The sequence below is a fragment of the Neurospora hispaniola genome (assembly GCF_033458365.1).
Source record: "Neurospora hispaniola strain FGSC 10403 chromosome Unknown B0T23scaffold_13, whole genome shotgun sequence".
NCBI classification, from domain to species: Eukaryota; Fungi; Ascomycota; class Sordariomycetes; order Sordariales; family Sordariaceae; genus Neurospora; species Neurospora hispaniola.
The window spans coordinates 17,569-43,329 of NW_026944418.1; the positions used below are offsets into that span (position 1 = coordinate 17,569).

Below are 25,761 nucleotides of genomic sequence, written 5' to 3' on the forward strand. Positions count from 1 at the left end.
ACGGAAGTCTTTCCTTGAGTTTGTCGTAGCCAATTGTAGTTCTGTCTCCCCTCCATGTGCTTCAAACGATCACATACGGTATCATGGAAGGATTCAGTTGATCGCAACGTAACGCATGACTTTTGTTTGGGATCGAGGCCTTTGTCCTACTCCAATCACCTGATACGACAGGATCCTTACCGGGCGCAAGGGACTTGGCTATTTGGTACAAAGTAGACGATGAGGACGTTGATAAGGTAGCGAGGTCCAAGTAAATGTCTGCACACCCCTCCGTGCGTGATTTATCCGACACTTCACTCATACAAGAAGTGCTCATGTCTTGCCGCCTCGCACTCCAGAAGGATTGCCAAGCCTAGGACTTGACATTCTGTCGACTTTTGGCTGTATCCCATCATGAGCTTTGTTCCCGCCCCCCCTCGAAAACGACCAATCTCTTCGTGTCTACCATGCTACCATCGAAAACAAAAGGTTGGTGGGACAAAGACGTTGCGGATGACGGATTGCATCCCAATGCCATCCTTCGGGTCTTGAGCCATGTGCTAACAGTGCTACGCCGACAGTGTAACCGAGAGATACCGTGTAACCACTGCTCTCGCCGACGGTGCATTGAATCTTGCGTCTACTACGCAAACCCCAGTTCAAGCTCAGCGACCAGTCCCGGTGCATCATCCGCATCGTCGACATCCACGACAGCGCCGTCGGTCACGTTTGGCATACAGAAAGAACCACCACGCCGGTTCGAGAGATACTCCACCCGATTTGCACTGAAAAACGGAGAGTATAAATATACTAGTAGTCAGCGACGGAGGAGTGGAAGTTGGGGAGGCCGGGATCTGCTTCGGAATGAGTGGAGCCGGTGGGGTGGTACCGCCGGAGCGGGAGCGGGAGCGGGCGCGGGAACGGGTTCTTATCCAGGATGTTCGTCCGGATCTGCGAGACCCCCCTTTTGGACAAATACCACGGAGACGTGGTCGGGACGGGCTCTGGCTGAATCGTTTGGCTATTTCGAAGGGAGTAAAAGCAACACACTGGCACTCATCCTAAAGGCGAGTGGAGCTCCATGTCTTGGTCCCAAACGTAGGGTTACACAACTGTAGAGACGTGAGCTAACAATTGATGTAGATGGGACTCGACCAGGACAATATCGACTCTGAGAGCTCTCCAGTTCTTGTAGCTGAAGCCGCCGAAGATGTTCATCGCGTCATGCGTGACATTCCCGATCGACAGATCATCGACTTTCTGGTGCAATTCTTTGTAAGAGAGATCAGCTGGTACGTCCCACGGTTACATCCATCCTCCCCACCACAAGCTTCATGTCTGTTCCGAACTGACCATGATTCGTCCCACCAGGATGGATCAGGTAGTCCACGTTCCGTGGCTGATGAGCAAGTATCAAGACTGGTGTAACACACTCTCGGCAGAGGAATGCCGTGCTGCCGACGCCAACGACGTACCCAGGCAAATCCGCGTGATGGACGTGGATTTTGTCGTCCTGTTGCTTCGCATTGTCTCATATGCCTTGCAATTCCTACCTTCTCCGATTTATCCACTCGATCGGATCCGTGGTGTGCTGCTTGCCGATGTGCGAAATGAGTGCGACGATATCGCCAATACTCTGGAGGCCATGAGCTGGGCGCTCGATGGTCGAGGATCCTTGATTCGAGTCCATCAAGTTGCATTTGCCGCGCTCAAGTGCCAAACCGAAGGGAACATCAAGGCCTGCTGGGAAACCGTGAGCCGTGCTATTCGCATCGCCCAGAGCATAGGTATTCACAGCGATAGCGTAACCGCGATTGGGGCGAATGAAACCGAAAAGGAAATGGCTCGTCGCATCTTCTGCAACCTTTACACTTGGGACAGTCTTCTTTCCCGCCAGCTAGACCGCATGTACGCACTTCCAGGCCGCCTACACCCCAGGAACTGGCCTCAGCTGCACGCTCTTCCCGAGTACAGAGACAGGGGAGAACAAACACCACCAACAATGCCCCTCAACCGCGGCCTGGAAGCGCCCGACCCCTTCACTGAACGGCTTCTCCAAGCCCGTCTGGCCGACTTTTGGCGCAGCGTCAGCCCCCTGCAGGGCAACGAAGATGACATCATGGCAGCTGAAGAGCGGTACGACAAGTTTTCGCGCGAGTTCCTCTCCCAGCTCCCTCCAGCATTCGCTCTTGCCGACGCAGACGAGTCGTGGGACAGACTCTTGCCCAAACTACCTCTGCAGCGACAGATGCTGCACATGGCCATTTACGACTCGTTATGCTGGAACTTCCGACCGCTGCTGTTTTGGCATCCCTCGAGTTCGTTGTCCTTACCCCCTTACAAGGTACTCCTCCTGAGATACCAGAAGAGAGCTGTGGCCGGTGCTGCTTTGCGGTCGCTCGAGGCTGTCGCGCGTTTGCACGCACTCTTGGGGGGCTATCATACTCGGCTTCCGGGCATCGTCATGTCGACTTTTGAGGCGGCTGTGCTGTTGTTGCAGTTGTGTGCGGATCCATCATTTCTGGAAGACGATAGCTGCTTGAACATGCAGCAGCAGCAGCAGCAGCAGCAGCATATCACACCCCGGTTGGACCCAATGCGGGCAAACGCACACATGGTCAATAGGCCAGCTTGTATGGAGGCTGTGGAAGGAGCTGTTAAGCGGCTCAAGATGCTTGCGGAGGTGAGTAGCCTGGCGGATATTGGGGCAAGCACGCTGGTAGAGCTGCTAAGAAGGACGACGACTTCGGAAGAAAAAAGTGGCACAGAGGTGCTAAGAAACAATCAACTGCCCCTGGAGACGAATGTAAGCACATCAAAGACCTTGACAGAGACGGTGAATGAGACGATCCATGTGGCAACCCAGGACCATGCCGGCCTGCAGGTGCCCCAGGGTCAAGGGCAGGAGGTTGGGTCGGTCGAGAGCTTGCACAATACCCCTAGGACGACTACAAGCTCTCTAGCGGGTGAGACGGTGGTCGATGAGGCTACCATGGTCACGGGCTGGAATGCCGCATCTGCCGAGTCGTTTGATGTGAGCTTGGCGATAGATATGCCCTCGTCCCTGCAGGACTTCATGTCGACGATGACGGTGGGGGATATGGCGACCTGGTCTGCATTTGATGAATCCAGCATCTTTCCGCCGGAATCTGAGTACGTAGGCGACATCCCAGCGACAGAGACATTCAAAGGTTGAAAAGCTGTACTTGTCGTGTGGACAAGCCGGGCGAAGTTGGATGGCGGTTGAGTTAAGGTCCTCGACGCGGGGATGGGCGGCGGGGCGCGGCAGGGCGCGGCTTTCCAGTATGTTGTGGCGCCTCATTGTGGAGGTCGGGTTCAGACGAACCTGCAATGAATTAGATGCGCTGTTATCTCAACACCTCCATTGCCACTGTGGATTCCGTTAGTGTAGTAACGACCCCGCGATGCGGTGGACCCCTCTTGGCCTCTTCAATCCCTACAGCCCCGGCTCCCACCAACAGGCACTAAAGGGAGACACCCGCGCTTGACGAACAGGAAGGACTGTCTGGCATCTCGATTACATTCTGGATTGGGAAACGGTCAGTGGAAGTCGGAGGCAGGAAAGGAATCATCAGTGGAACTTGGTGGAACCAAGTGGAATTCTTGAGAGATCCAATATTGACGTTCAAAGGGCGACTACTTCTTCTTATAGCTCTCCTCGTTGCCATGTATACAGTGCTCAAAACACAGTAAAACCCCCTTTCGCGAATGCAGGAATGTCAATACGACTGAGAGCAGATTCAAGCTCTTTTCTTTCTCATTTTAGGTCTTCAGGGGTGAGAAATGGAGGGGCGCCACTGCATCGGGCGTCGGTTAATCGGCCATTGTGGTGTCATGAGCCGATGAACCCCCAACCATTGGCTGATAAACGCTGGGCTGTCTGTACTGTGTTCGAAGTAAGTAAGACTCGGACTGGAAGGTCAAGAACAAATCATGGTTCAAACGACGAACCAAACCGTCACGAAGGACTCTGGCTGACAAATTGTCCTTCTTCGCTTCGACTCGTGTTCGCTACCTAGATGGCAGGGTGTACCACTTACGAATGCAACACCTGTCTAGTGTATGAGGGAGAGAGCTTCGGAGATAAAGCATCATAGGTCCCCGGACAATCTGTACCTACTCCAGACCCTCAAGTGAAGCATTCAGGATCGATTATCATTCAGCGAGGAACCAGTAACATCCATTTAACTCGAAAGTCTCAGTCAAAAATGGCCTCCTTCCTCATTACCGGCGCTTCAAGAGGTCTTGGACTCGCCTTCGTCAAGGAACTCGCCTCTCGCAAGTCCTCCGAAGTCAGCAACATCTTTGCTGGCGCTCGCAGCAACGTCCCTGCCCTGCAGGAGCTTTCCAAGACCGACCCCCGTGTCCAATTTGTCAAGCTCGATGTCACCAACCCGGAATCCGTCAAGGAAGCGGCTGCCCAAGTCGAGAAGAAGCTGGAGGGCAAGGGACTCGATGTGTTGATCAACAACGCAGCCGTCTGCCACTACGACATGCAGAAAATGAGCAACCCGACGCTGGAGAAGGATATCATGAGGGAGATGTAGGTTCCTCTTTTCTTTATTGGTTGCATGTGTGTCGTGAATTTTCAGAACCTGTAGATCCTCTCATGCGTAGGTACTAACTGTACCCTTGCAGGACCGGCCTGGAGGAAGAATTCCAAGTCAACGTCTTGGGCGTCCAGTACACCACTCGCGAGTTCCTTCCTCTGGTGGAGAAGTCCGAGCTGAAGAAGGTTGTCAACATGTAAGAAACCCCTCCCCATAAAATCTCCATTGTGGCAGAACAACTCACAATTTATACCTACCCACATGCAGTACCAGCACCTTCGGCTCCATCTCCTCCGCTTCCGACCCGGCTATTGCGTGGTCGCCTTGCCCAGCCTACAAGATCACAAAGGCGGCTTTGAACGCTCTGACTGTCCAATATGCGCTGGAGTATCAGAACAAGGGCTTTTCCTTCATTGCTCTCTGCCCTGGGGTACGTCCATGTCCTTTTCTTCGGTGAGTCATGTGTATTTCTGTGGGCGGTGACTGACATTGATGTGTGAACAGTGGCTAAAGACGGATATCGGCAGCCAGATGGCTGATCTGACAACCGAGGAGGGTGCCAAAGCCTCGTTGGACATTATCCTGACACCTGGACAGGTGTACAACGGGAAGTTCCCCATGATCAAGGTCAAGGGCTGGGAGACCCAGGAGGAGGCTGCGTCCCATGGCGGATATGCTGGAAAAAACGTGTATGATGGCCGCAACATTCCCTGGTAAAGGAGAGTGAGATATGGATCCTGTAAACAAACCTCGGCCAGTCAATCAAATTACCTGAAGTTGTAATGCTCATCTTCATACCAAGCATTACCGTCAAGTTTCTCTAATTAGTAAACTGATATGTCTTGGGGAAGACTCCGCAGCAGTTGCTCGGGTAGGAGACGAATGAGATTTGACCTGGAACAGAAAGATGTAACGCCTGAGGAAACTGGAGTTGCAAGCAGCGCCTTGCAAAAAAAAGAAAAAAATCGACAAGTCACATTCCGCCACATGCAATGACACACGTTTCTGGTTTTTAGAATACCCAAAACAAAAGAGAACAATCGCTCATTCTGCGCCCATCACTCCTCCTGTTCCACCTCCGTCATCTTCAACGCTTCTCCAACATCGCTTACAAAGTGTCCTTCACCTCCGACCAAGTCCACAATCCCGCTCCTCTTCATCATCTTCCACACCTCACTGTCCTTGCCTCCGGGGACTCGACTAAAGAAGACCCTCACGCCCCTTTCTCTATAACCCCTGACAATCTCCTCCAGCACCTGCGTCCCGCTCCCATCCATGCTTGTCACTCCATGGACATCAAAAATGATGTTTTTGTTACTGTCTTCCTGCCTCAATCTGGGCAGGGCGGGATGGGCCTCGTTTGTCCCGTAGCGCTCCAGTCTCCTCAGCCTTGACTTGAGTTCGCCAGTGTTGGCAAACGTCAAGGGCTCGGGAATTTTCACAATCAGACATCCCTCAATGAATTCCAAACGGTCGGGAGAGTCAGTGAAGAACTCTGCGTTCTCGAACCGGTTGGTGCCGGGAATGCGCCCCAGGATCTGGATCCGCGGGCGGGTGGCGTTGCGAATGACCTGCAGCAAAGAGATACCGACACCGATGGCCATGCCGAGAGTCAAAGAGAAGAAGATGGTGGAGAGAAGGATGATGGCCATGAGGGCGAGCTCGGGCCAGGCGCGCAGGCGCAGGAAAAAAGTGATATCATGCGGGCATTCTTCGATGAGAGACCAGGCTACGACGCTGATGAGGGCCGAGAGGACGGGTTTCTGTGCCGAGTTAGTACAATATCCAGCGAAGAGATAGCCGTCCTTGAATGGGGCCGCCGAGAGAAATACTTACCGGAAGATAGTAAAGATAGGGAAGGAGGAACAAGATGGTGAACAAGGTCAAGAGGCTGAGGAGGATCGAGCTCATAGGTGTCTTTCCACCAGTAGCCTTGTTGACCTTGCTCCTCCCATACCCTCCAAAGGCAGGTAAGCTCATGAAGCATCCGCCAACAAAGTTTGCCACGCCCAGAGCCACCAGTTCCCTGTTTGCGCTCAGCTGAATCCCAGCAAACGGCTCGCTGCTCGAGAGACTCTTGGCCGCGACCGAACTCTCAAAGAACCCGAGCAGAGCAATCAGGAACGACGTGCCCATCGAGTCCCTTATGAGTTGCATATTGCTAGGCTGGAATGGCCATCTGAACTTGAAGGTCTGATGACTCGCCGCCTCCACTGTCCCCAACACCGCAACGCCCTTTTTATCCCACTGGAACCAATACGCCAAGAAGGATGTCAGAACCACGACCAAGAAACGATCCGGCACGTATGCAACTCCCGGATACCTTGGCTGCATCCGCCTCTTGATCTCCCTGCAAACCATGATCACCACAAAGCTCGTACCGGCCACCACCGCTGTCAGTTTATGTACCTTATCCAAGTTTCCAAGGATGAACCGCAGCTTCTCCACCGAGCTCCCGTGTCCGATGCCGGGGTGCTTCGCGACAAGATGGTTCAAGCCGAGCTCCGGAATGAGCTGATCAACAGCAATGACTACACCGATTGCAGAGATAAACCCTCTCAAGAACGGCCTAGACAAGACACTATCCAAGAAGCCCAATCTCGCCACTCCAGCAGCGAAGACCATCGCCCCGGCCATGCCAGCAACGATTCCACAGATCTTGGCATGAAGCACCCTATCCTCGTCTCCTCCTCTTCCCAGGTCGACACTAGATTTCACCGCCGCGCCCACCAAGAGACTGCCAGCTGCTTCGGGGCCAACGATTAGAGCGGGACATGACCCCAATAGCGCGTATATGAGCGGATTCCAGACGAAAGAGTATAGGCCGTTGATAGCAGGGACGTGTGCAAGGTTGTCGGCCAGGGAGAGGGCCATGGGGACATACATCCCTGCGACTGTCAGGGCGGCAATGAAGTCGCCTTTGAAGTAGGACCAGCTGTATTCGCGAGCCCAGACTAGGACGGGGAGGTAGTAAGAGAGGTACATGCCGGGGGTGTCCTTAACACCATGGCGACGGGCAAGATCTCTCGAGGTGTGCATTTTCTGGGTGGTGATGTGAGAGGAGATCTGGCGCTTCCAGCTCTTTCGCTTGTGTTTGGGTTTGCCTGATGCTGGCCCTTCAACGTTCGCCGACTCGGAGTTGTAGGGAGAGAAATCGAGATCGGTGTCGGTGGGTGCGTCAAACGGGAAGCCGGGAAGCGAGTCGGCGTGACTAGCATTGCTGGGGCTCACGGTTCGGGCATCGGTAAAGGTGCCGTGGCCGCGCTCTTGGGAGAGGAGGCCAGTTCTCTCGTTTGGAGTGACTGAGCGGACAGTATGGTCATTACTGGGCCCAGCGCCGCTATCCTCATCGCCGTCGCGCTCAAAGTCCGAGGTCGAGCTGTATGATGACGAGACAGTGTAGCTTTGTCGGAGACCGCTAGGATGGGCGGGGGCGTGGTCGTGGGTCGGCCCCGTTGGTGCCTGCGCATTAGGCGGGTTCGAGTTCAACGGCCCGGCGATGGAGCGCAACGAGGAAGGTCGGGAGGGCATATTCGCGGCCCTTGGTGATCGGATCCGATCGATTCAGAGCGCGTGTGTTGTTGTTGTTGTCGTCGTCGTCGTGGTAAGCCTCGGCAGCTTGTAGGACTCGGTCGCTATGGCGAATACATCGGTCGGTCGGGATGGCAGCCGTCGGTGTTTTTGATGGCCCGGTGTCGTCGCCTCGTCGCTCGTGTCTGTTGCTGGGTCGGTCGATGGAGAAGATTAAATATACAAGCCCAACACAGCTGACGTACACTACTCAAAAGCCTGATCTCAACCAGGTCAGTCGGAGACCGCGGAGTGAAAAACCGAAGTGGGAGATGGTACTTTACCTAAAAGTTATAAAATGTTTTGTTTGGGAAATGGCTTGGCTGCAGTGCGGTCTGCTGCGGTGCGATGCGGTTGGCCATTGGTGCGGGGGACGTCACAGGCCCCTCCAGAAAGACACCCCCCTTGTAACTTGGAGGATCTAGGTGTAGGGGTCTGGACCAGCTGACCAAGTCATGTTTTTGACCTCCAGTCTAAACCATGGTTTCGAACAAGTGTTGGAGGCGAGTCACTGACACATCGATCTGGATGTCCGGGCATCTGTCAGGGGTCTTAATCGAGATCGGCCCCACAAGGCTACGGTGCCCGGGCCGCCGGACGGGACCTGGCCCGACGGGCGGGACCACAGCCGGACCCAACCTCGTCTTTAACCCTAACCCGGATTCCCTCTTCCATACTTCTTCTTCCATCCATATCATCCGTCATTCTTTTTTTACTCTTGTCGCTCTCTGTCACTAAATAAATGTTCGTTGTTCCATACTTCTACTCGATACTTCGTGCCCTTGAAGTGATTGATCCCTACCACCAAAGCATCTGAACGTCAGGCCTCTCATCTGGAGCGAGAACCTCTGAGTCCTCTTGTTCCTCCCCAATTTGATGCAATCATCTCGCTTTATAATGTCCCTTCACCCTCCAGCTTCCGCACAACTTTCACAAATTCGTCAACTGCCATAGATTAGCTTTGTCGTTTCCAACCTCAACTTCCATATAACGGAAGAGGCCACGCTTATATGTAGTAAAGAAGGGAAGCCTACAATCCATCTCCCTCCCCGTGTCCACCCCACAATCATTGCACGCCCTCTCGAGTTGCTTAGCATCCAGCGTCCGTCCACCAAGTGCCTGAACAGCCGTTACAGCCTCGCGGACCGAGAGGGTGTTATCGCCGTCGCGATCACCTGATTGGAAGGCATTACGGAGGGCGTCTTGGGATGCCTATGTAACAGTTGGAGTTGGATAGTTGTCAGTAGAGGTAGAAGATTGGAGCTACTTAGCTGGAGGGATGAAGGTGGGGTCAAGCGAATTGGTCATCGATGGAAAGCGATTTGACATCTTACCATTGTATCCGAGAAATGAGAATTGCCTGGACCGGTCAGCAGGTAGGCGCGGCAGTGATGCGTGAAACCAAAAGCAGATATGGGGATGAAGCTGAAACTCAAGAAACCGAGGGGCAGCGAGGGAGTGCCGACCTTATACCAATACCAAGCAGAGGGGTTCATCGCTCAATTTAGAAGCCAGACCTTAGAGTATCATGGTAGCAAGAAATGTCGCATGCAGCTGAGAGATGCTTTGAACATCATTGGGCCACTCCATCCCAACTATGACTTGTGGCTGGCTGTTAGCAAAATCAGGGGCAACATTGGACGAATCTGGACCAGGTAAGAACCATGGAAACTAAAGAAAAGGGTGGTAACCAAGAAGTTGACTACTAATCTATCATCGCTAAATCTGCCTTACAAGACCAATACTGTAGTCATCTGACGCTCGATAAAGAAGTGGGGGGTCTCGACAACCGCGCTATATGCTCTAATACGCAACATGATGCAGTGGCTTGCTGCACCAACCAGTCAGCCCACAGCTCCAAGCTAACAGTGTGGTGCAAAGTATGTGCCGGAGAAAGATGAAGAATCAACGCCCTTCCCCAAAAGCCCAGATTCCTCTTGAAAGACTGGGCACGCATTGAGTCCCAGGTTAAAAGGTTCAAAAACACCGCCCTCTCTCAAAAGTGCAGCTAGAACCACAAAGGGGGCCCAGCTTGCTTTTTTAATCTAATGTTATTACACGCCTCTTTGCCACCTTAATGGTTAGTCAAGGACTTTTCGATGGCGTTCACAATCTAAAGCCAATGTTAGCAAGTAATGATGGGTCGTCAACCGGCACAGGAAACAGGTTAAGCACTCACCGAAGAATCAATAGCGTTGTGGTTGACCAGATACTTTGCAATGAACAGCAACAACTTCTTATGGTCGTCAATGGTCAACCGGGTCGCCACAATCTCCAACACCTCGTCGAAATCGACCTTGGACTGCGCGATGAAAGTGTGGTAGTAAATGTAGGCGAAGAAGCCCATGATGAACTGGCAGTCCATGCGATCGGTAATACCGCCATGGCCCGGAATCGAGTGGCCAAAGTCTTTGATCTTGAACGTGCGCTTAAGACCCGAAGCAAAGAAGCCACCGAACGGCGCGATCAGGGAAGCGAACGTGGCCCAAAAGAAGGTGTGGATCTGCATTGGCGCCATGGTGATGCTAAAGCGCGTCTTGGTGGGGAAGAACAGCAACTCGGGCATGGTCCAGGTCTGGGGGATGAAAACCGGGTTGGGCTCGCAATCCAGTCCGGTAAAGATGTTGGCGCCCAGGTCGTTAGCAGGGCAGATGAAGAAGCGGGAGCGCATCAGAATATGGGTGAGTAGAATGCCGAAGAGGACGGTCATGACCCAGGCACCCAGAAAACCCTCCACCGTCTTCTTGGGAGACAACTTGATCAGCTGGGTGCGGCCAAAGGTGATGCCGCAGACGTAGGCAAAGATGTCGTTGGTGATGACGAGGGCGGCGGGGAGGAAGAACCAGATCAAGCCGTCGAAGACGTTGTTCATGATAAAGTGCGACTGGCCGACAATGAGGAACAGGGCCATGTGCGCCCAGACGAACTGGGTGAACTGGAACTTGAGGTGGCCACCCTTGAGAGTGCTGACGAAGAAGACGAAGCCTGGAGCAGAATTATGTTAGCTTGGCCTTTGCCTCTTAAGGAGAGAAGGAGCGGCGCATACCAACGACGTAAAGGGTGAAACAGATGAAGCGGTGGTGGGTAGCCAGCGGCAGGAGGACTCTATCGACCATGACAATATGCTTGAAGTAGTAAATGACGGTTTCGCCGTGTAGAAAATACATGGCTACCGCCAGCCAGTACCAATTCAAGCTCTTGGTAGACTGAATGTCCCGGGCGCGACTAGCTCCGCTCGAGATGGCAATGACCTCTTTGAAGGAGATGATCTGGACGGCCGTGATGATGACGACAATGTAGATGTGGCCCATGAAGAGGGCGGCGAAGAAGCCAGCGATCATGACGAAGGTCCATAGGGTGCGCTCGATGAAGTTGGCCTTTTTCTTTTCGTAATCGGAAAGCTGCTGGTTGTCGCCGGCATCCTTTGATTTCTAGAGTGGACAAATTGTTAGCCGAGACTGCACGAGCAACAACATGGCAGAGCTGTGAGCTGGGCATGATGGCAGCAGCGCATAACATGGGCAAGATAGGTACCTCTTGGATATTCGCGAGCGCCCTGGTCTTGGAGGGGGAGCTCTCTTCGCTGGCCTCGCTCATGCTGCTGCGACGGCCGCTGTGGGGGAACTTAACCCCGCGACGAGACCGGCCTGTCATGGCGGTCGTATGTGTATAGCCAAAGGTATGCGATCAGGGGGAGTAGTGGCGGTTGCTATCTCGATGCGTAAGGCAGTATGCGCAGGTCTTTGATTGTACGTTCCGTTGTCGTGGTACTTGGTGGCAGAGGACAGCGAGATGCCTGGTGTTCGGGGGACGGAGTCAGCAAAGACGGACGGGAAGATATCGATGGGGTCCGTCGATGGAGCAGTCAGTGGACTGGATGGGGGAGAGTCCACCTTGGCGTTAATGGGCCGGCTCGAGTCGTGATGCTGGAAGTTCCTAGCGTACCTATGTCGAGGCTCGGTTTTGCAGCAAGGCGACAGCGCCCCAATAGTACTAAGGTAAGTAGTCGAGATGGTGATGCCGTGGTGATGATGATACCTAAGTAATGATGATGCCTTGCAGACAGACAGGCCTATTATCGATGTGTCCGTCTGGCTTCCCTGATCGTCGGTTCCAACTTTTTTTTTGTCCCAAAGTGGAATTTGCTGGACTGGAGCCAGCAGATTGCGATTGTTGGGACGGGACGACGGGACCAGGAAGCACGACTGAGAACAAGCGCGGAGGGGCCACGGCCAAGCATCCAACACTAACACCCGCTAGCAGCCAGCCCAGAGCGAGCCAACAAGCGGTGCTACCTGTGCTACCGAAGTGGGACGGTGTCGACGCCGAGGGACGTGCTACGTCAATGTGGCTGAGCTTTGTCCATCCGTGCACAAGGATTGGTCAAATGGGGGACGAGGAAGTGGCTGGTTACTTATTAACTTGGCAAGTAAGTTGAGCCTTGTCAGACTCGCGCAGTTCAAGGAAAGGCCGTCTTCACACAGCGAGGCAATCACGACGACCAGTCAGGTGCTCTAACATGGAAGTCATGAAAATATTTTCTCTTCCAAGCTGACCTCCACGATCCCGCAAACTGCCTGCCAAAATATTATAGAAAGGAAGCTTCAGTCAGTTATCTGATTGTACCGACATCGATGTACCTATGGTAACACAGCGGGAATCTACGCCCTGAATGTGGCTTGACCTTTCCACCCAAAATCACATGCGTTGAGAGGAACACTCCCGACTTCACTTCAAGTTCCCTTTCGTCTCGCAGCTGTCCATCACCCAATCATTGACCGCATGTGAACTGAAGAGTCCCGCTACCCCACAAAGACAGACGTACCTGTCAAAGGCCAACGCAACCGCGACATTCTTGGACAATCAGACTTCCATTGGGTTTGACTGACTATTTCTCAATCTTTTTCCTGAACCCCTGGTCGCTTTTTGCCCATTTCTGTTGGGGATTCTGTCTATCAAGGTGGCTTTGTTACCTAGTAGCAGGCACATATTTGTAGCAGTACATAGATCATTTACACCCTAACCCTGGTTTTCTTTCGTCTTCACAACCCGCGTTCTCCGTCCTGTCGGCTGTTGCCTGCCCGTTGCCATGGCACCATTCCCAAACAGGCTGAATGACAACATTGAACCCATCCCCATGTTCTAATTTTCCTTCTCGATCCGCGTAGACCGCGACATGCTCGGCGGGCTCATGGCCATGACCAGGCGCATGCTCGCCCACCATGATGGACCTAGACTCTTATTCCGACGAAGACCTCGATAATCTCGACGGCGATCTCCTTCAACAACTCGAACACAATGCCATCCAATTCACCCAGAGACAGGCCCAGTCGCAAGCCCCGCCACGCACCCAATTCCAACTACCCGGGAGCACCGCCCAGCAACCGCAGTACATATCCGACGGCGACGACGACTACGACAATGGCGAAGTCATAGACCAAGCCGCTCAACCCCTGACACTCCCACGATCCGGCCTGCCCAACCCGGCGCCCCAGCCCTTTCGTGCCGTGCCCAGCATCGCCGGCCAACAAAGGCTGAACCATCAACGACAACAGGCAAACCAGCAGCGATATGGCCAGCAACAGGCTTTTCGACCGAACCCCCAAATCGCCCCGTCGCAATATCCACGAGGCCCTTTGGGAGCTCCCGGGCGCCCGCTTCCCCAGTCCCAATTCCTCCGCCAACAACCACACCGGCCAGCTCAAATCATCCGCCCCTATGTCGGCCAACAGCCACCGGCCACCCAAGGCCTCCGTGGCGCTGGTCAAGACGCCGACAAGCAAAAAGACGAAACCATCCGTTCCCTCGAAGCCGAGCTCTCCAACCTGCGCACCCAGCTGACGACGGCCAAGGGCGAAGCCAACCTCATGCGCTCCAAATATGACCGGGACATACCGCAGCTTAAGAAGGAGATGGCCGAGGAGAAGGCCAAGATGGAGAAGAGGCTCCAGGAGGCGCAGAAGGCACAGCAAGCGGCTAGTAACGAGTTGCTGTTTGCCAATGCAGACCTACAGGAAGAGCGGGGGAGAGCAAAGACCAAGAAGGTGGGCAAGGATGGCGCCATGACGCCGGGTGGCAGGAACAAAACGAAATGGATACCGGACGGGTTCAGTGACGTGGATGTATCGGGATTGGGGAGTCCCAGTAGGGATAAAGCGGGGAGGAGAGAGCGGTTGAGGGATCAAGGGAATGCCGGTACGCCGACAAAGGGGAAAAGGAAGAGGCCGGCGGTGGATAGTCCGTCTTTTGCTTTGGAGATGGAGACGGACGGGGCTGTTTTCGAGGACTCTGACTTGTTTGCCCCGAGGTCCACCAGTACAAGAACCGGACCGAGTTTGCCTTATGATGTGAGCGAGCCCAGATTCCCCTCTCCGCCGACGCCTTCAAGTAAACCACTGACCTTCTTTGCAACAGTTTCTCAAGCTCGTCCTCGACCATTCTCCCCTCCCATCCCTGCCTCTAACCTTTGAAGCCTTTGCGCGATTCTGCTTCCCATCAAAACCCTCCGCTTCCTTTGCCTCCATCATCTTCCGGCGTCTTCCCCAACTGGGCGTCTCCAACCTTATCAACAGCTCCGACAATGACCCCTTCCGTCTCCTCGTCGACTTCTCCGAACTCCTTCTCGATATGTGGCAGCAATGCTTGTCCGAGCGCTATCATTCGCCCATCTACTACCTTGCCGGTCTGTTGCAGTTCATCCTGCAGCTGAACGCTGTGGATGTGGCGCCACGGATCACGAGCAGTTTGGTGCCGGTGGTGGTCACCACTTGCCAGCTTGTGGCGTTGCCGAGATTAAATTTGAAGATGGTAAATGAGGGAGGAGGCACGTTGGAGGACTTGGAGCAACATCCAGACCCGGCCATGAGGCTGTTAGCAGCAGATATCGATGTTACGCAGTGTCTTAGGTTGCTGTATCTCTGTGCTGTGGGGTGTTCAAAGCCACCCAGTGTTGATCAACACATGACATCACCTCAAGCTCGGTTCTGGAAGACCATGGACTTGGAGTTTGTTGTCCTGATGCTGAGCGCTAAACAGCCGGAACAGGATTGGAGGGAAATGTTGAGTCTGTTGAGGACGAGTGCTATGCCTGGGAGCGTAGGACCGTTGCCGAAGCCTGACTCTAATGCTGATAGCAACACGATGTTGGCGGTTCGAAGTCGACCACAGGTTCAATCTCGCGGCAGCGGCAGCGGTCATAGTCGGGGCGGTCGTGCCGGTCAAATGCTCCCACCCCCTCCTCCCATCCGCAACGCTGACAATGTCGACAAACCACCCCCCAACCCTGAACCAGGCTCACAAGAAGCATCAACAGCCCAAATTATCATCGACTGCGTCTCATCCTACTTGGTCGATACCCCGCCGAGATGGGCCTCCCCCGGATCCGCGCGCGAGGTATCTATCAAGCTTGCTGCCTTGCAGACGCTCATGTCTTTTGCCTCTAGCTCGTTTGGTTTGTTGCAGCTCGCTAACAGCGATGTGGCCATTCCGAGGATTGTATCCGCCTTGTGCTGGGCGGTTGACGGGCTTTATGACGCTGATGTTCCGTCCATGGCTTTTGATAACCTTTCTATCGCTTCTGAGGACACTAGGAGGAAGAACGATATCCAGAAAGAGGGGCACAGCAATCGGAAGAGGCACGGATATGATAGTGGAATGTCGACACCGCAGTTATTGTCACAGCTGATTTCCAGGTCGACGAATCTGTTACACGCATTGGTCACGCATCCCAAGACTTCCGGCATCGTCAACCCTATCTCCCGCAAGCTTGCCACACCGGTATCACCCGGACCGCCGACATTTACACATCCGAGAACCGGCCGCGGCGCTTCTAAGGGCCGCAACCCCACCCGCGGTGTTCCCATTCGATCCACAGCCCTGCACGCCCTGCACAGCCGTGCAGCTCCCAATGCCGCCGCCAGACATGGGCAGAACTCTCGCCATAACCTCCAATCAAGCGTCGCCAATCCTCACGCCGCGGCCGTTAGCAACATGACCGCTGCCCTCCCCCATCGTTACTTAGTGTCTCTCGGCAGGCTCAACTTCGCCGAAGAAGATCTGGTTTTTGAGCAAGGTATTGACGAAGAGACGGTCGAGCGAGCGCATGAGTTGCTGGAGCTGGCAGTGGAGAGGCGAGAGGGTGAGAAGGTCAAGGGGGTTTTTGAGGGAGGGCAACATGAAGTTGACGGGATATGAGGAGGTTGTAATCAAGGCTGACAGTCAGGCTTGGGGTGGGGGGAAGGAGAAGGGAAGGGATTTCACTTTGGTTTTCTTTTTGATACCCATAGATCTTTCGAAGTTTACTGTTGTGTGATAATGCGAGACATGATCTGCAATTTGATCAGATTGAAGATCAACGTTTTGGTGTTCCTCTTCCTTGGGCAACTTCTACATTTGAATTTCGTGAAAATAAGCCAAGTGTAACTGAGTTTATCCTACCGCCCATGGACGAGGTAGGAGATACCGTATTTTCTTTACGGAGCAAATATTGCTCGACGGAGGAAATTGCGGTAGAGGTTTAATAAGGTGACTTGAGTAGTTAGTTACTTCCAAGGAAGATATATCGATCTTTTGCACCCTACTTGTGTTCATGGAGATTTGCGGGAAGAATACTTTGGCGTGCTTAGTCCTCTGTGGGGACATTCCTGTCTCGTTGACAACTAAAGCGGAAATAGGGAAGTTAAGTGAGCGAATACTCTTTCCGATTCCGCCACCGCACTTACCTTCTCGTCAGTATTTAAAATCTTTCGGCAACACGCCAAACAGTTACTTTCACTCCTCGACAAAAGAGCCTTGCCATCAGCAAGAGGAACCACCTCCAGGGTCATCAACACAGATATATATAAGTAGCACAATTCTCTTTTCCATCCTTTCACCCAAGGGAATCGGGCCATATCCAATCCCAGCAAAGAACCATCCTCCACACCCAAGTCTAATCTACAGCCCCCATTACCCCTAGAACCAAAGGGCACCCAATTATTTGCAGCAAAATTACACTTTCACTCGCCAAACATGGATCAGGATGCCTTTGAGTCCGGCTTCGAGTTCTTCAGTCATCACTTTCTCCGATCCTGGTATCTACGTGATGGAAAGAAGTCGATCCCGACACTTAACCAAGCACACTCCAAGGAGATGATTGAGGAGGGCCAGATGCAGACCCCCTTGCAGCTCGTCGCCTTAATCCATGGAGGACATTCGATGATGCACAAGCCCTGGTGGTCTCGGGTCTTCCTTCCCATATTATGTCCCACCAGCCTCGCTCTGGAAGAGATGTACAAGCACTGGTTCTACTCCACCAAACGTGACGAAGGGCGCGTGCTGCTCAAGTTTAGCCTAGCTTCCATGAAGATGGCCTTTCACCTCGGTTACACCATCCAAGTCTTTTGGATCCTAACCACCAAGCGCCCGTTGGGCCCACTACCGACGGCGGCCCAGCCCGAGCCGACAACGAATTTCTTCGATTCAGAGCCGAACATCCGGTACCTGGCCAAATTTTTCGAAAAGCTTTGGCTGAAGCTTTGGAAACAGCGGCGAGGCGTCATAAAATGGCCAGAGAAGATGACTGACCCAGACTCATTGCAGCCCGAGTCATGGTCCTCATGGAAGACCAGCAAGGGATCCATGGACAATTGGAGGGATTTGGAGGGAGCCTTGGCAACTTTATGGCGTATCTTTACACATGAAAAAGAAGAGGTACCCAAAGAAGAGACGTAGTTCGGCCTCCAGTTTCCGGCCGAGCTTGGCAGCATGAGAGAGTGGGAGTATATTCACCTGTCGGCGAAGGAGGAGGCGTGGTATGGTATCTCTGGTGACGGGCCAGGCACAATGTCACCACTGGCACTGGGGCTGAAGGAGGCGGAGAGGGTGCAGAGGCATTGGGAAAAGGAGCAAGAGTGGGTGTATCCCATGTACCCGGCTGAGTGGGAGGGATGGGCAGTGGTTTAGGTTTGAAAGTGAACGAGTGATAACATGTAGTAGCGATAAGTTTGGGTGTGGATAACAGATCATGATACCTCTAAACAGTATCAGCGTAGTAGTCAATCATAGCGGTAATTCTCTATTGGCAAATATTCACTATCCTGAAGGGTTGACAGCGGGAACAGAAGAGAGCAGGGAAGTAGAAGGTACCTAGTTTGAAAATATGAGTTGCTCATGACTTATACGTGCCTTTTCAGTCACATACGGCTACAAGTCTTGGACACTGCACCATAAATTGAAAGTGTCTGACTGTCTGGAAACGTATGCTTACCTCTGATGTAGACTAGCTCCAGCGCAATTAGCAATATGAATGGTAATATGGGCATTTGTGGGTGGTTCATGTCGTCATTATTATGTTTGTACAAGATCAAGCGCCGCCAATGTATACAGAAAAAGTGTGTGGTATCGCTTTCAACTATCCAACTCCCATCCAGAGTCCAGACCCTGGGTTTGTTTACTGTTCGTTGACGAAAAGACCAGCCATGCCCATACCAGTACCAATGCACATGCTTGTCAACAGAACCTTCTTGCCCGATTTCCTGCACTCGGCCAAACCAGTGACAATCTGTCTAGCACCGGTGGCACCGAGGGGATGGCCCAAGGCAATGGCACCGCCGCGGGGGTTCATCTTGTTCCAGTCGAGCTGGAGCTTGTCACGGCAGTAGACAGCCATGGAAGCAAAAGCCTCGTTGACCTCGACGACATCGATATCGTTGAGGGTGAGGCCGTACTGGTTGAGAAGCTTGGGGATGGCGATGGAGGGGCCGATACCCATGATACGAGGAGCCAGACCAGCAACGGTGGAGCCGACGTACTTGCCGAGAATGGGCTGGCCGAGCTTGACGGCGGTAGAGCGCTTCATGAGCAAGATAGCAGCGGCGCCATCGGTAACCTGGGAGGCGTTACCACCCGTGGTGGTGGGACCCCACTGGGGGAAGGCAACGCGGATCTTGGAGAGGCTCTCGGCAGTAGTGCCGGGGCGGATACCCTCATCCTTGGTGAGGGTGACGTCCTTCCACTCGCCATTGGCGTCCTTGACGCGGGTCTTGATGGGGACGATCTCGTCGTCGAAGAGGCCGGCCTTTTGGGCGCGCTCGGCACGCTGGAAGGACTCGGCGGCGTACTTGTCCATTTCCTCGCGGGTGATGCCGAAGTCACGGCTGACGTTCTCCGAGGTCCAGCCCATGGGCTGCATGCAGTCGGCCGACTCTTGGGACTGGGAGGTGACGGCCTCGTCGAAGGGCTGCTCGAGGGCGTCGCCGCCAACGCTCATGGACTCGGCGCCCATGGCGATACCGACCTCGATGGAGCCGCACGAGATGGCGTGGGCAATGTCGGCGACAGCCTTGAGGCCCGAGGAGCAGAAGCGGTTGAGCGAGTAGGCACCAGCGGTGTTGGGGAAGCCGGCAGCAAGGGCGGCGGCACGAAGCTTGTAGGCGGCCTTGCCATCGGAGACCTGCAATCACACAGCCATTAGCCTCTGCCTGTGACAGTCAGTGACAAACAATGTTGCGTACATTACCCATGGCAATATCCTCGACAAGCGCGGGATCCATATTGCAGCGCTCTTTGACCTCCTTAAGGGTGGCATAGGCGAGATACTCGAGCGAGGTGTCCTTGAAGCCGCCCTTCTTGGCCTTGGTGAGAGGGGTGCGGATGGCGAGGGTGATGACAATGTCGTCGGGGTTCTTGGCCGTGATGTTGCTCAGAGCGGTACCTGGGGTCAGGTGCTTGAGGATGGAACCGAGACGTTCGACGGCCATTGTGACTGTTGTTGTTGTTGTGGTGGTGGTGGTGGTGGTGTTTGTTGTTTGTTTTGGTGGTGATGGGATTAGTTGGTTGGGAGACGAGTGAGGTTAGCCGGCGACGGGAGTTGGAATCGACAACGGCAAGGAGACGACAGACGGTGACAGAGACGGAGACGCGGCTGTTGTCGTGGTTAAAAGGGATGGGCCATGATGGGCTGGCGGAAGTTGTGGCGGCATCTTCCACTTCGTTGATGGAACAATCCTCCAATGCGACTGGAACGGAAGAGTGGGGTTGAGTTTGCCGAGGCACAGCGGGAAGTGGAAGTGGAAGTCGGGTGTGTGGTCTGTTGTCGACGGATGGATGTCAGTCAGGGTTGAGTTGGTGTTTTAGATTCATTGTTACTGGCTGTTAGTGGAACATTGGGGTAAAGAGATCCTGTCGTGGGTTCGTTGCCGCTGGAGACATCAAAAATGTCCGGGGCGAACCGATTTCCCCGCATAGGTTTGACGGGGATTTCCCAGACTGCCACATCAGTCCTTAACAGCTGCCTCTCAAGACGCACTGACCATCGTTCAACTGATGGTCGGGCACTGCAACGGCCGGGCGGCCCGCGGGCAAACATGCAACCCCACCGCTCGGCAGTTCATCCTAGTATTTCCGCTGGAGTTCATTCAACACCACCATCATGACCTCTTCTGAGGCACTACGTACCTTACACGGAGTCAGATCCAACAAACATCACTTCAACGACAAAACCTCCTGACCATTACAGAACCGCGACTCAAGACAGTCTCGAGATATCTATCTGACATCATGGTCATCAAGTGGCTCACCGTGGCTCACCGTGGCTGGCCGACATGGTCTGGCTGGGGCTGACAACGAACGAATACCTTAGCCGGATTCACTTCTCGTTTCCATCTTCTTCCTCTTTTCTTTTCTTTTCTTCTTGGCGTCATGGGGCTTTTACTACTGTACCTGAAGATGGCGTCTCTGGCTCCTCCATCGATGGCTGCTTATCTTTAGCCGCACTCCCGTCTCAGCTCGCTTGCCGTCAGCCCGCAGACGCCATCGAATTTCCACATCGGGACGGAAATGTTTCTCTGGGCGCTGTCGACGCGCCTGACTGGGCGGTTGCAAAGTGGCAAATACGAGGCTCGGCGACCGTCATGAAGGAAGAAAAAATAAAAATCTTTGAGGGCCCTCTTCCTACTTGCTGAGCTGATGGCATTTAGACTTCCAGATCCCAGCTTGCTTCCACCTTCAGGTCCCACGACATTCAGCGAGAACAAGGCTGGCTGCCGTCGATACGACCTTCGTAAAGCTGGTCCAAGTAACTATCCGTCGTCGCGTCTGTCGAGTCGTCAGCAACAAACCGCTGATTGCGAACAAGTTCAATTCCAATAACTTCGACTTCAATTCCAAAAGCAAACGCCTTCGATCCCATCCCATCCCATCCCATCCTCACCACACCCGCGCCCTCGACATGTTTACCCGAGCCATTGCGGCCGCTGCCAGCCTCTTGGTCGCATCCGCTTCCGCCAACTCCAAGCGTGGCCTGGTCTTCACTCCTAACTCGACCTTCCCGGACGACGCCTACATTTGGACTGCCCCTCCCACCGACTTGACATGGTACTATAACTACAAACCGCTGCCTTCCCAAATCTACTCGAACGTGTCCCAATCAGACTTTGAGTTTGTCCCCATGCTCTGGGGCGCTCCCTCCGACATCAGTGACAAGTCCTTCTACAATACCATCAAGACCTTGATCGACGAGCGCGGTGTCAATGTCACCCACATCCTAACGTTCAACGAGCCTGATGGACCCGGGCAGTATGGCGGTAGCGACATTGACCCCGAGGTGGCCGCCCAGGTGTGGGTGAACAACATTGTGCCGTTGCAGGAGGATTACAAGGCGCTAAGAGTAGGGCTGCCGGCTTGTACGGGTGCTCCCGCGGGCATGGAGTGGTCCAAGAAATTTCTAGAGGCTTGTTCTGGTCTGATCAGTGAGGGTGAAAAGACCAAGAACTGCACCTTCGACTTTGTCCCCATCCACTGGTATGGCAATTTTGAGGGGCTGGCTAGTCATATGGGAGAATATTCTGCTGCGTAGGTCACCTCCTTTCTCCCGCCTCTTCATTTCTACCTCTCCGCGAGCACAGGCTGACCTCCGAACTGCACAGCTTTCCCAACAAGTCCATGTGGGTCACAGAGTACAATCTCGCCAATGCCAACCTACAAGAGACCCAAGCCTTCTACACAACGTCAGCAGAATACTTGGACCGGCTGGACTTTGTCGAAAGATACTCCCTATTTGGCGCTTTCCGCTCCGATGTGTCCAATATTGGCCCTAATGCTGCCATGTTGAACCGTGATGGCGAGTTGACAGACATTGGGGCTTGGTATCTTGGGAGACAGGCCACCGGTGTCGATCCGAACAGTGGTAAGGGTGGTAAGGATTCGGGTGCGGTGAGGATGCCGACTCCCCGCCTTGTGACTTTGCTACTTGTCTCCTTGCTTGGTTTGGTGAACTTTGCGTAATGACTGATCGACGAACGCAAGATAGACAGAGCGTTGATTCTTCCTAGAGATATGTATTTTTTTTTTGGTGGTTGGGCTTCGTTAGTTCTTTTCTTCGAAATCCATGCCTTAGATAGAGCTGCTCTTGGGCTTTAGCTGGCGAGCGTAGATGCCTCCTTGGCTATGAAAATTGTCTATACCTTTACTTACCTCCATGTTTACTCTCCCGCATGGATCACACCGAATGTGTGGCATTATGGCAATGACACTTTCACGACCTCTTTCTCAGACCTCGAGCCGTTATCCCCCCCCCCCCCCCCCCCCCCCCTCCCCCCCTGTCCGATATCCACGCGGCCGAGGATGCTCATTCATGCCCAGCCATCCCCAGGAAAGGGTTACAATGCTGATCTGACTAGGGGTTCCCCCGTCAGTGACACCGGACGTCTCGTCTTGGCCAGCGTCCCTACCAATTGCACGTGTATCCCCCGACCTCACCTCTCAGCTCTCTCACTTTATTTACAGATCGCCAGAGCTCTACATTCAGCATTCGATCGCCACGTCGTTCTTCAACCCTTATCTTCAGGGGCCGAGAGGGGCAGAGGGGTTCAAGGGGCTCAACAATCCCCACCTCAACCTTATGCACGCCCGTTGCAATCCCTGTTTTTTTTGAAGAACCCAAGCGAACCATCCAATAAATGGCGTTTTAAAATAGGCCGTTGTGCCCACCGGACCCGCTTGATATTCATTAGTTCCGCGTGCGGAACCATGCGGCCGCCTCCAAAGCTCTTCAAGACGACAGGAATGGCCAGTCCGAGGTTCATCGGCTTCTCAAGCTTGCGGTATGCTAATTTTGTTGGAAACTGTCACCGCTTTCTCCCACGTTCCACTTACCATGTGCGCATGTCACCGCTTAGCGTTCACCGTTACAAACCCTTGCGCCGCTAGCACAACAGTTTGACAACACCGCCCGCAGAATCACGATTCCCCCGCTCAACAGTGGCAACCGTTGAGCCAGGCACCGTAATGGGAAAACGTGTCCTGGACTGGATGTAAGGATGTCCCCCGTGGGGCGGCAAGCTTGGGTGGTGATATACATATAAAAGGACAAGAAAGGGACCCTGATATTCTGACTTTTGGATGCTCTACCATCTTCTCACTCATCTTTCTCCCATCCATCCTCATCTCAGTTTCCCAAGAGACACCATCACCACATTCAATATGGCTTCTACCACAGACTACAAGATTGACTTTACCGTATGTCCTCTCTCTCCCCCCCTTCACTGCCTTCTTCCGCGTCTCGTGGGCTGCTCCTGCCGTCTTCATCCCACACCTGAGCCACCTTGTACTAACGCATCTCCAGAACTTCTACAACATCATCAACAATGAGTTGAAGTCAACCCCCACCACCCGGGCCGCCGTCAACCCCTCCACCTTGGCCCCCCTTCCTGCCGTGCCCGTCTCCACCAAGGCCGATGTCGACGCCGCTGTCTCGGCCGCCAAGGCTGCCTTCCCCTCGTGGCGTGACACGCCCATTGAGAAGCGTGCCGCCCTCCTCAACACCTTTGCCGATGCCATCATGGCCAACTTTATGGACTTTGCCTCTCTGCTTGCGCTTGAGGGCAAGCCCCCGACGGCGGCGCAGTTCGAGGTTGACTTTGCTGTCAAGCACTTGAAGGGGACGGCGCAGCTGAGGTTGGACGACGAGGTGATTGAGGATAACGAGGAGAAGCTAACCAAGATTCGGTACACTCCCCTTGGTGTCGGCGTCGGCATCGTCCCCTTCAACTACCCCTTCTTCCTGGGTATCGGCAAGATGGGGCCCGCCGTGTTGGCTGGAAACGCCTTCATCTGGAAGCCTTCGCCCTATACGCCCAACACGGCGCTGAAGCTCGTTGAGCTGGCCGCCAAGATCTTCCCCCCTGGTGTTGTTCAGGCTTTGTCTGGCGAGGAGGACTTGGGTCCCTGGTTGACTGCTCACCCCGATATCCGCAAGATCTCCTTCACCGGCAGCACGCCGACGGGCAAGAAGGTCATGGCTGCCTGCGCCAGCACTCTCAAGCGCGTGACACTCGAGCTGGGCGGCAACGACGCGGCCATTGTTTGCGACGATGTCAACCTGGACGAGGTCGTGCCCAAGGTTGCTCTCGGCTGCTTCAACAACGCTGGCCAAGTCTGCGTTGACATCAAGAGACTATTCGTTCACGAGAAGATCTACGATCAGTTCCTGGCCAAGATGGTCGAGGTCGTCAAGACGTTCAAGTTCGGCGGGTCCGAAGACACCGATGGCGCCTTCTTCCCTCCTGTCCAGAACGCGATGCAGTTCGAGAAGGTCAAGGAACTATTTACCTCGATTGAGAAGGAGGGCCTGAAGCCTGTTATTGGTGGCGAGGTCGAGGCCGAGGCGGGCGCGAAGAAGGGATACTACTTCAAGCCTACCATCATCGACAACCCGCCTGAGAACTCCAGGATTGTGCAGGAGGAGCCGTTTGGCCCTATTGTGCCCGTCGTGAAGTGGGTCGGTGGTGAGGACGAGGTGGTCAGGATGGCCAACAACACCGATATGGGATTGGGTGCCTCTGTCTGGAGCAAGGACTTGGAGAAGGCGGAGAGGATCGCCAGGAGGCTGGAGGCTGGCAGTCTCTGGATCAACACCCACCAGGACCTGGCGCCCAACGTGCCCTTTGGTGGCTTCAAGCAGTCCGGTATGGGCCACGACTGGGGTCTCATCGGTCTCAAGGGCTGGTGCAACACCCAGAGCTTGATGACGAGGAGGTCAGGCGGTATGTTCTAAGGAGGGAGCGATAGAATGCATTTATTAGAATAGTGAATTTACAGCAAAGCGCGTGATTTTTCATAGAGTGCCTTAAGAGACATGATCCGGACCCAGTCGTGCTGGACAGGTGTAAACTTCAGGTACATGTAGAAGTTGGCAGTAGGAGATGGTTAACTCACGGCTCCCAAATCCCGCAACACGGGGAGCCCTCCGCTTGGTCAATACCTATCCCGGATTCCCGGGAACTGACATGAAGCTCGAGGTGGGTGACGGCTCGGTAATAAGTCATCATCACTTTGAAGTCATTCATGTAGAGGTACTTATCCAATGGGGTTGACGGTGGTTGCTGCTTGAGCTAGCAACCTGAAGGAGTGATCAGTGAGTGAGCATTGTGCGTGATTTATGTTCCAAATATCAAGAGGATTCGAATGGTGGACATGACGATATTCGGCAGTGTTTGGAAGTACGTCGGTACGTGTAGGTACCTCTAGGTTCTTTTCTAGATGACGCGTACCTGATCTTCAGAAGGAGGCTTTCCCTATGAGGTAAGACAGAGCCATGACTGAGACGCGGCAGTTCAATTGATCTAGATGTGCCGAGTTCTGAAATGCAAGGGGAGATGCAGTG

The 25,761-nt window shown here is 53.9% G+C and overlaps 10 protein-coding genes across 10 annotated transcripts; 6 read left to right on the forward strand and 4 right to left on the reverse strand.

Annotated features, from left to right (window-relative positions):
* Positions 1 to 1,122: 1,122 nt before the first annotated feature.
* B0T23DRAFT_327758 (uncharacterized protein) lies at positions 1,123 to 3,607 on the forward strand (the record flags this gene model as incomplete). Its single annotated transcript, XM_062835640.1, has 4 exons — positions 1,123 to 1,271; positions 1,351 to 3,170; positions 3,462 to 3,539; positions 3,576 to 3,607. 4 exons carry the CDS (start codon positions 1,123 to 1,125, stop codon positions 3,605 to 3,607), a joined length of 2,079 nt encoding a protein of 692 aa, XP_062687826.1.
* Positions 3,608 to 4,208: 601 nt separating this feature from the next.
* Positions 4,209 to 5,267, forward strand: B0T23DRAFT_433309 (uncharacterized protein; the record flags this gene model as incomplete). Its single annotated transcript, XM_062840436.1, has 4 exons — positions 4,209 to 4,543; positions 4,639 to 4,746; positions 4,818 to 4,980; positions 5,055 to 5,267. The coding sequence occupies 4 exons, from the start codon at positions 4,209 to 4,211 to the stop codon at positions 5,265 to 5,267; spliced, it is 819 nt and encodes a 272-aa protein (XP_062687827.1).
* A 165-nt stretch (positions 5,268 to 5,432) lies between these two features.
* Positions 5,433 to 8,340, reverse strand: B0T23DRAFT_54441 (sulfate transporter family-domain-containing protein). Its single transcript, XM_062841427.1, has 2 exons — positions 6,387 to 8,340; positions 5,433 to 6,313 (listed from the first exon to the last, which is right to left on the reverse strand). Exons 1-2 carry the CDS (start codon positions 8,079 to 8,081, stop codon positions 5,609 to 5,611), a joined length of 2,400 nt encoding a protein of 799 aa, XP_062687828.1. The 5' UTR covers positions 8,082 to 8,340; the 3' UTR covers positions 5,433 to 5,608.
* Positions 8,341 to 8,935: 595 nt separating this feature from the next.
* Positions 8,936 to 9,792, reverse strand: B0T23DRAFT_54439 (uncharacterized protein). Its single transcript, XM_062841426.1, has 3 exons — positions 9,455 to 9,792; positions 9,155 to 9,332; positions 8,936 to 9,065 (listed from the first exon to the last, which is right to left on the reverse strand). The coding sequence occupies exons 1-3, from the start codon at positions 9,614 to 9,616 to the stop codon at positions 9,013 to 9,015; spliced, it is 393 nt and encodes a 130-aa protein (XP_062687829.1). The 5' UTR covers positions 9,617 to 9,792; the 3' UTR covers positions 8,936 to 9,012.
* Positions 9,793 to 10,241: 449 nt separating this feature from the next.
* B0T23DRAFT_54618 (phosphatidate cytidylyltransferase) lies at positions 10,242 to 11,966 on the reverse strand. Its single transcript, XM_062841428.1, has 3 exons — positions 11,655 to 11,966; positions 11,167 to 11,551; positions 10,242 to 11,105 (listed from the first exon to the last, which is right to left on the reverse strand). Exons 1-3 carry the CDS (start codon positions 11,772 to 11,774, stop codon positions 10,288 to 10,290), a joined length of 1,323 nt encoding a protein of 440 aa, XP_062687830.1. The 5' UTR covers positions 11,775 to 11,966; the 3' UTR covers positions 10,242 to 10,287.
* Positions 11,967 to 13,010: 1,044 nt separating this feature from the next.
* On the forward strand, positions 13,011 to 16,371 carry B0T23DRAFT_347943 (uncharacterized protein). Its single transcript, XM_062835998.1, has 2 exons — positions 13,011 to 14,467; positions 14,535 to 16,371. Exons 1-2 carry the CDS (start codon positions 13,343 to 13,345, stop codon positions 16,311 to 16,313), a joined length of 2,904 nt encoding a protein of 967 aa, XP_062687831.1. The 5' UTR covers positions 13,011 to 13,342; the 3' UTR covers positions 16,314 to 16,371.
* A 758-nt stretch (positions 16,372 to 17,129) lies between these two features.
* Positions 17,130 to 18,062, forward strand: B0T23DRAFT_327794 (uncharacterized protein; the record flags this gene model as incomplete). Its single annotated transcript, XM_062835643.1, has 2 exons — positions 17,130 to 17,596; positions 17,870 to 18,062. 2 exons carry the CDS (start codon positions 17,130 to 17,132, stop codon positions 18,060 to 18,062), a joined length of 660 nt encoding a protein of 219 aa, XP_062687832.1.
* Positions 18,063 to 18,365: 303 nt separating this feature from the next.
* On the reverse strand, positions 18,366 to 20,287 carry B0T23DRAFT_347948 (3-ketoacyl-CoA thiolase). The gene is made up of 2 exons (XM_062835999.1): positions 19,613 to 20,287; positions 18,366 to 19,551 (listed from the first exon to the last, which is right to left on the reverse strand). The coding sequence occupies exons 1-2, from the start codon at positions 19,856 to 19,858 to the stop codon at positions 18,550 to 18,552; spliced, it is 1,248 nt and encodes a 415-aa protein (XP_062687833.1). The 5' UTR covers positions 19,859 to 20,287; the 3' UTR covers positions 18,366 to 18,549.
* Positions 20,288 to 21,194: 907 nt separating this feature from the next.
* B0T23DRAFT_54754 (glycosyl hydrolase catalytic core-domain-containing protein) lies at positions 21,195 to 22,463 on the forward strand. Its single transcript, XM_062841429.1, has 2 exons — positions 21,195 to 21,950; positions 22,025 to 22,463. The coding sequence occupies exons 1-2, from the start codon at positions 21,328 to 21,330 to the stop codon at positions 22,380 to 22,382; spliced, it is 981 nt and encodes a 326-aa protein (XP_062687834.1). The 5' UTR covers positions 21,195 to 21,327; the 3' UTR covers positions 22,383 to 22,463.
* A 1,320-nt stretch (positions 22,464 to 23,783) lies between these two features.
* Positions 23,784 to 25,754, forward strand: B0T23DRAFT_390991 (aldehyde dehydrogenase domain-containing protein). The gene is made up of 2 exons (XM_062837908.1): positions 23,784 to 25,148; positions 25,314 to 25,754. The coding sequence occupies exons 1-2, from the start codon at positions 23,938 to 23,940 to the stop codon at positions 25,381 to 25,383; spliced, it is 1,281 nt and encodes a 426-aa protein (XP_062687835.1). The 5' UTR covers positions 23,784 to 23,937; the 3' UTR covers positions 25,384 to 25,754.
* Positions 25,755 to 25,761: the final 7 nt, after the last annotated feature.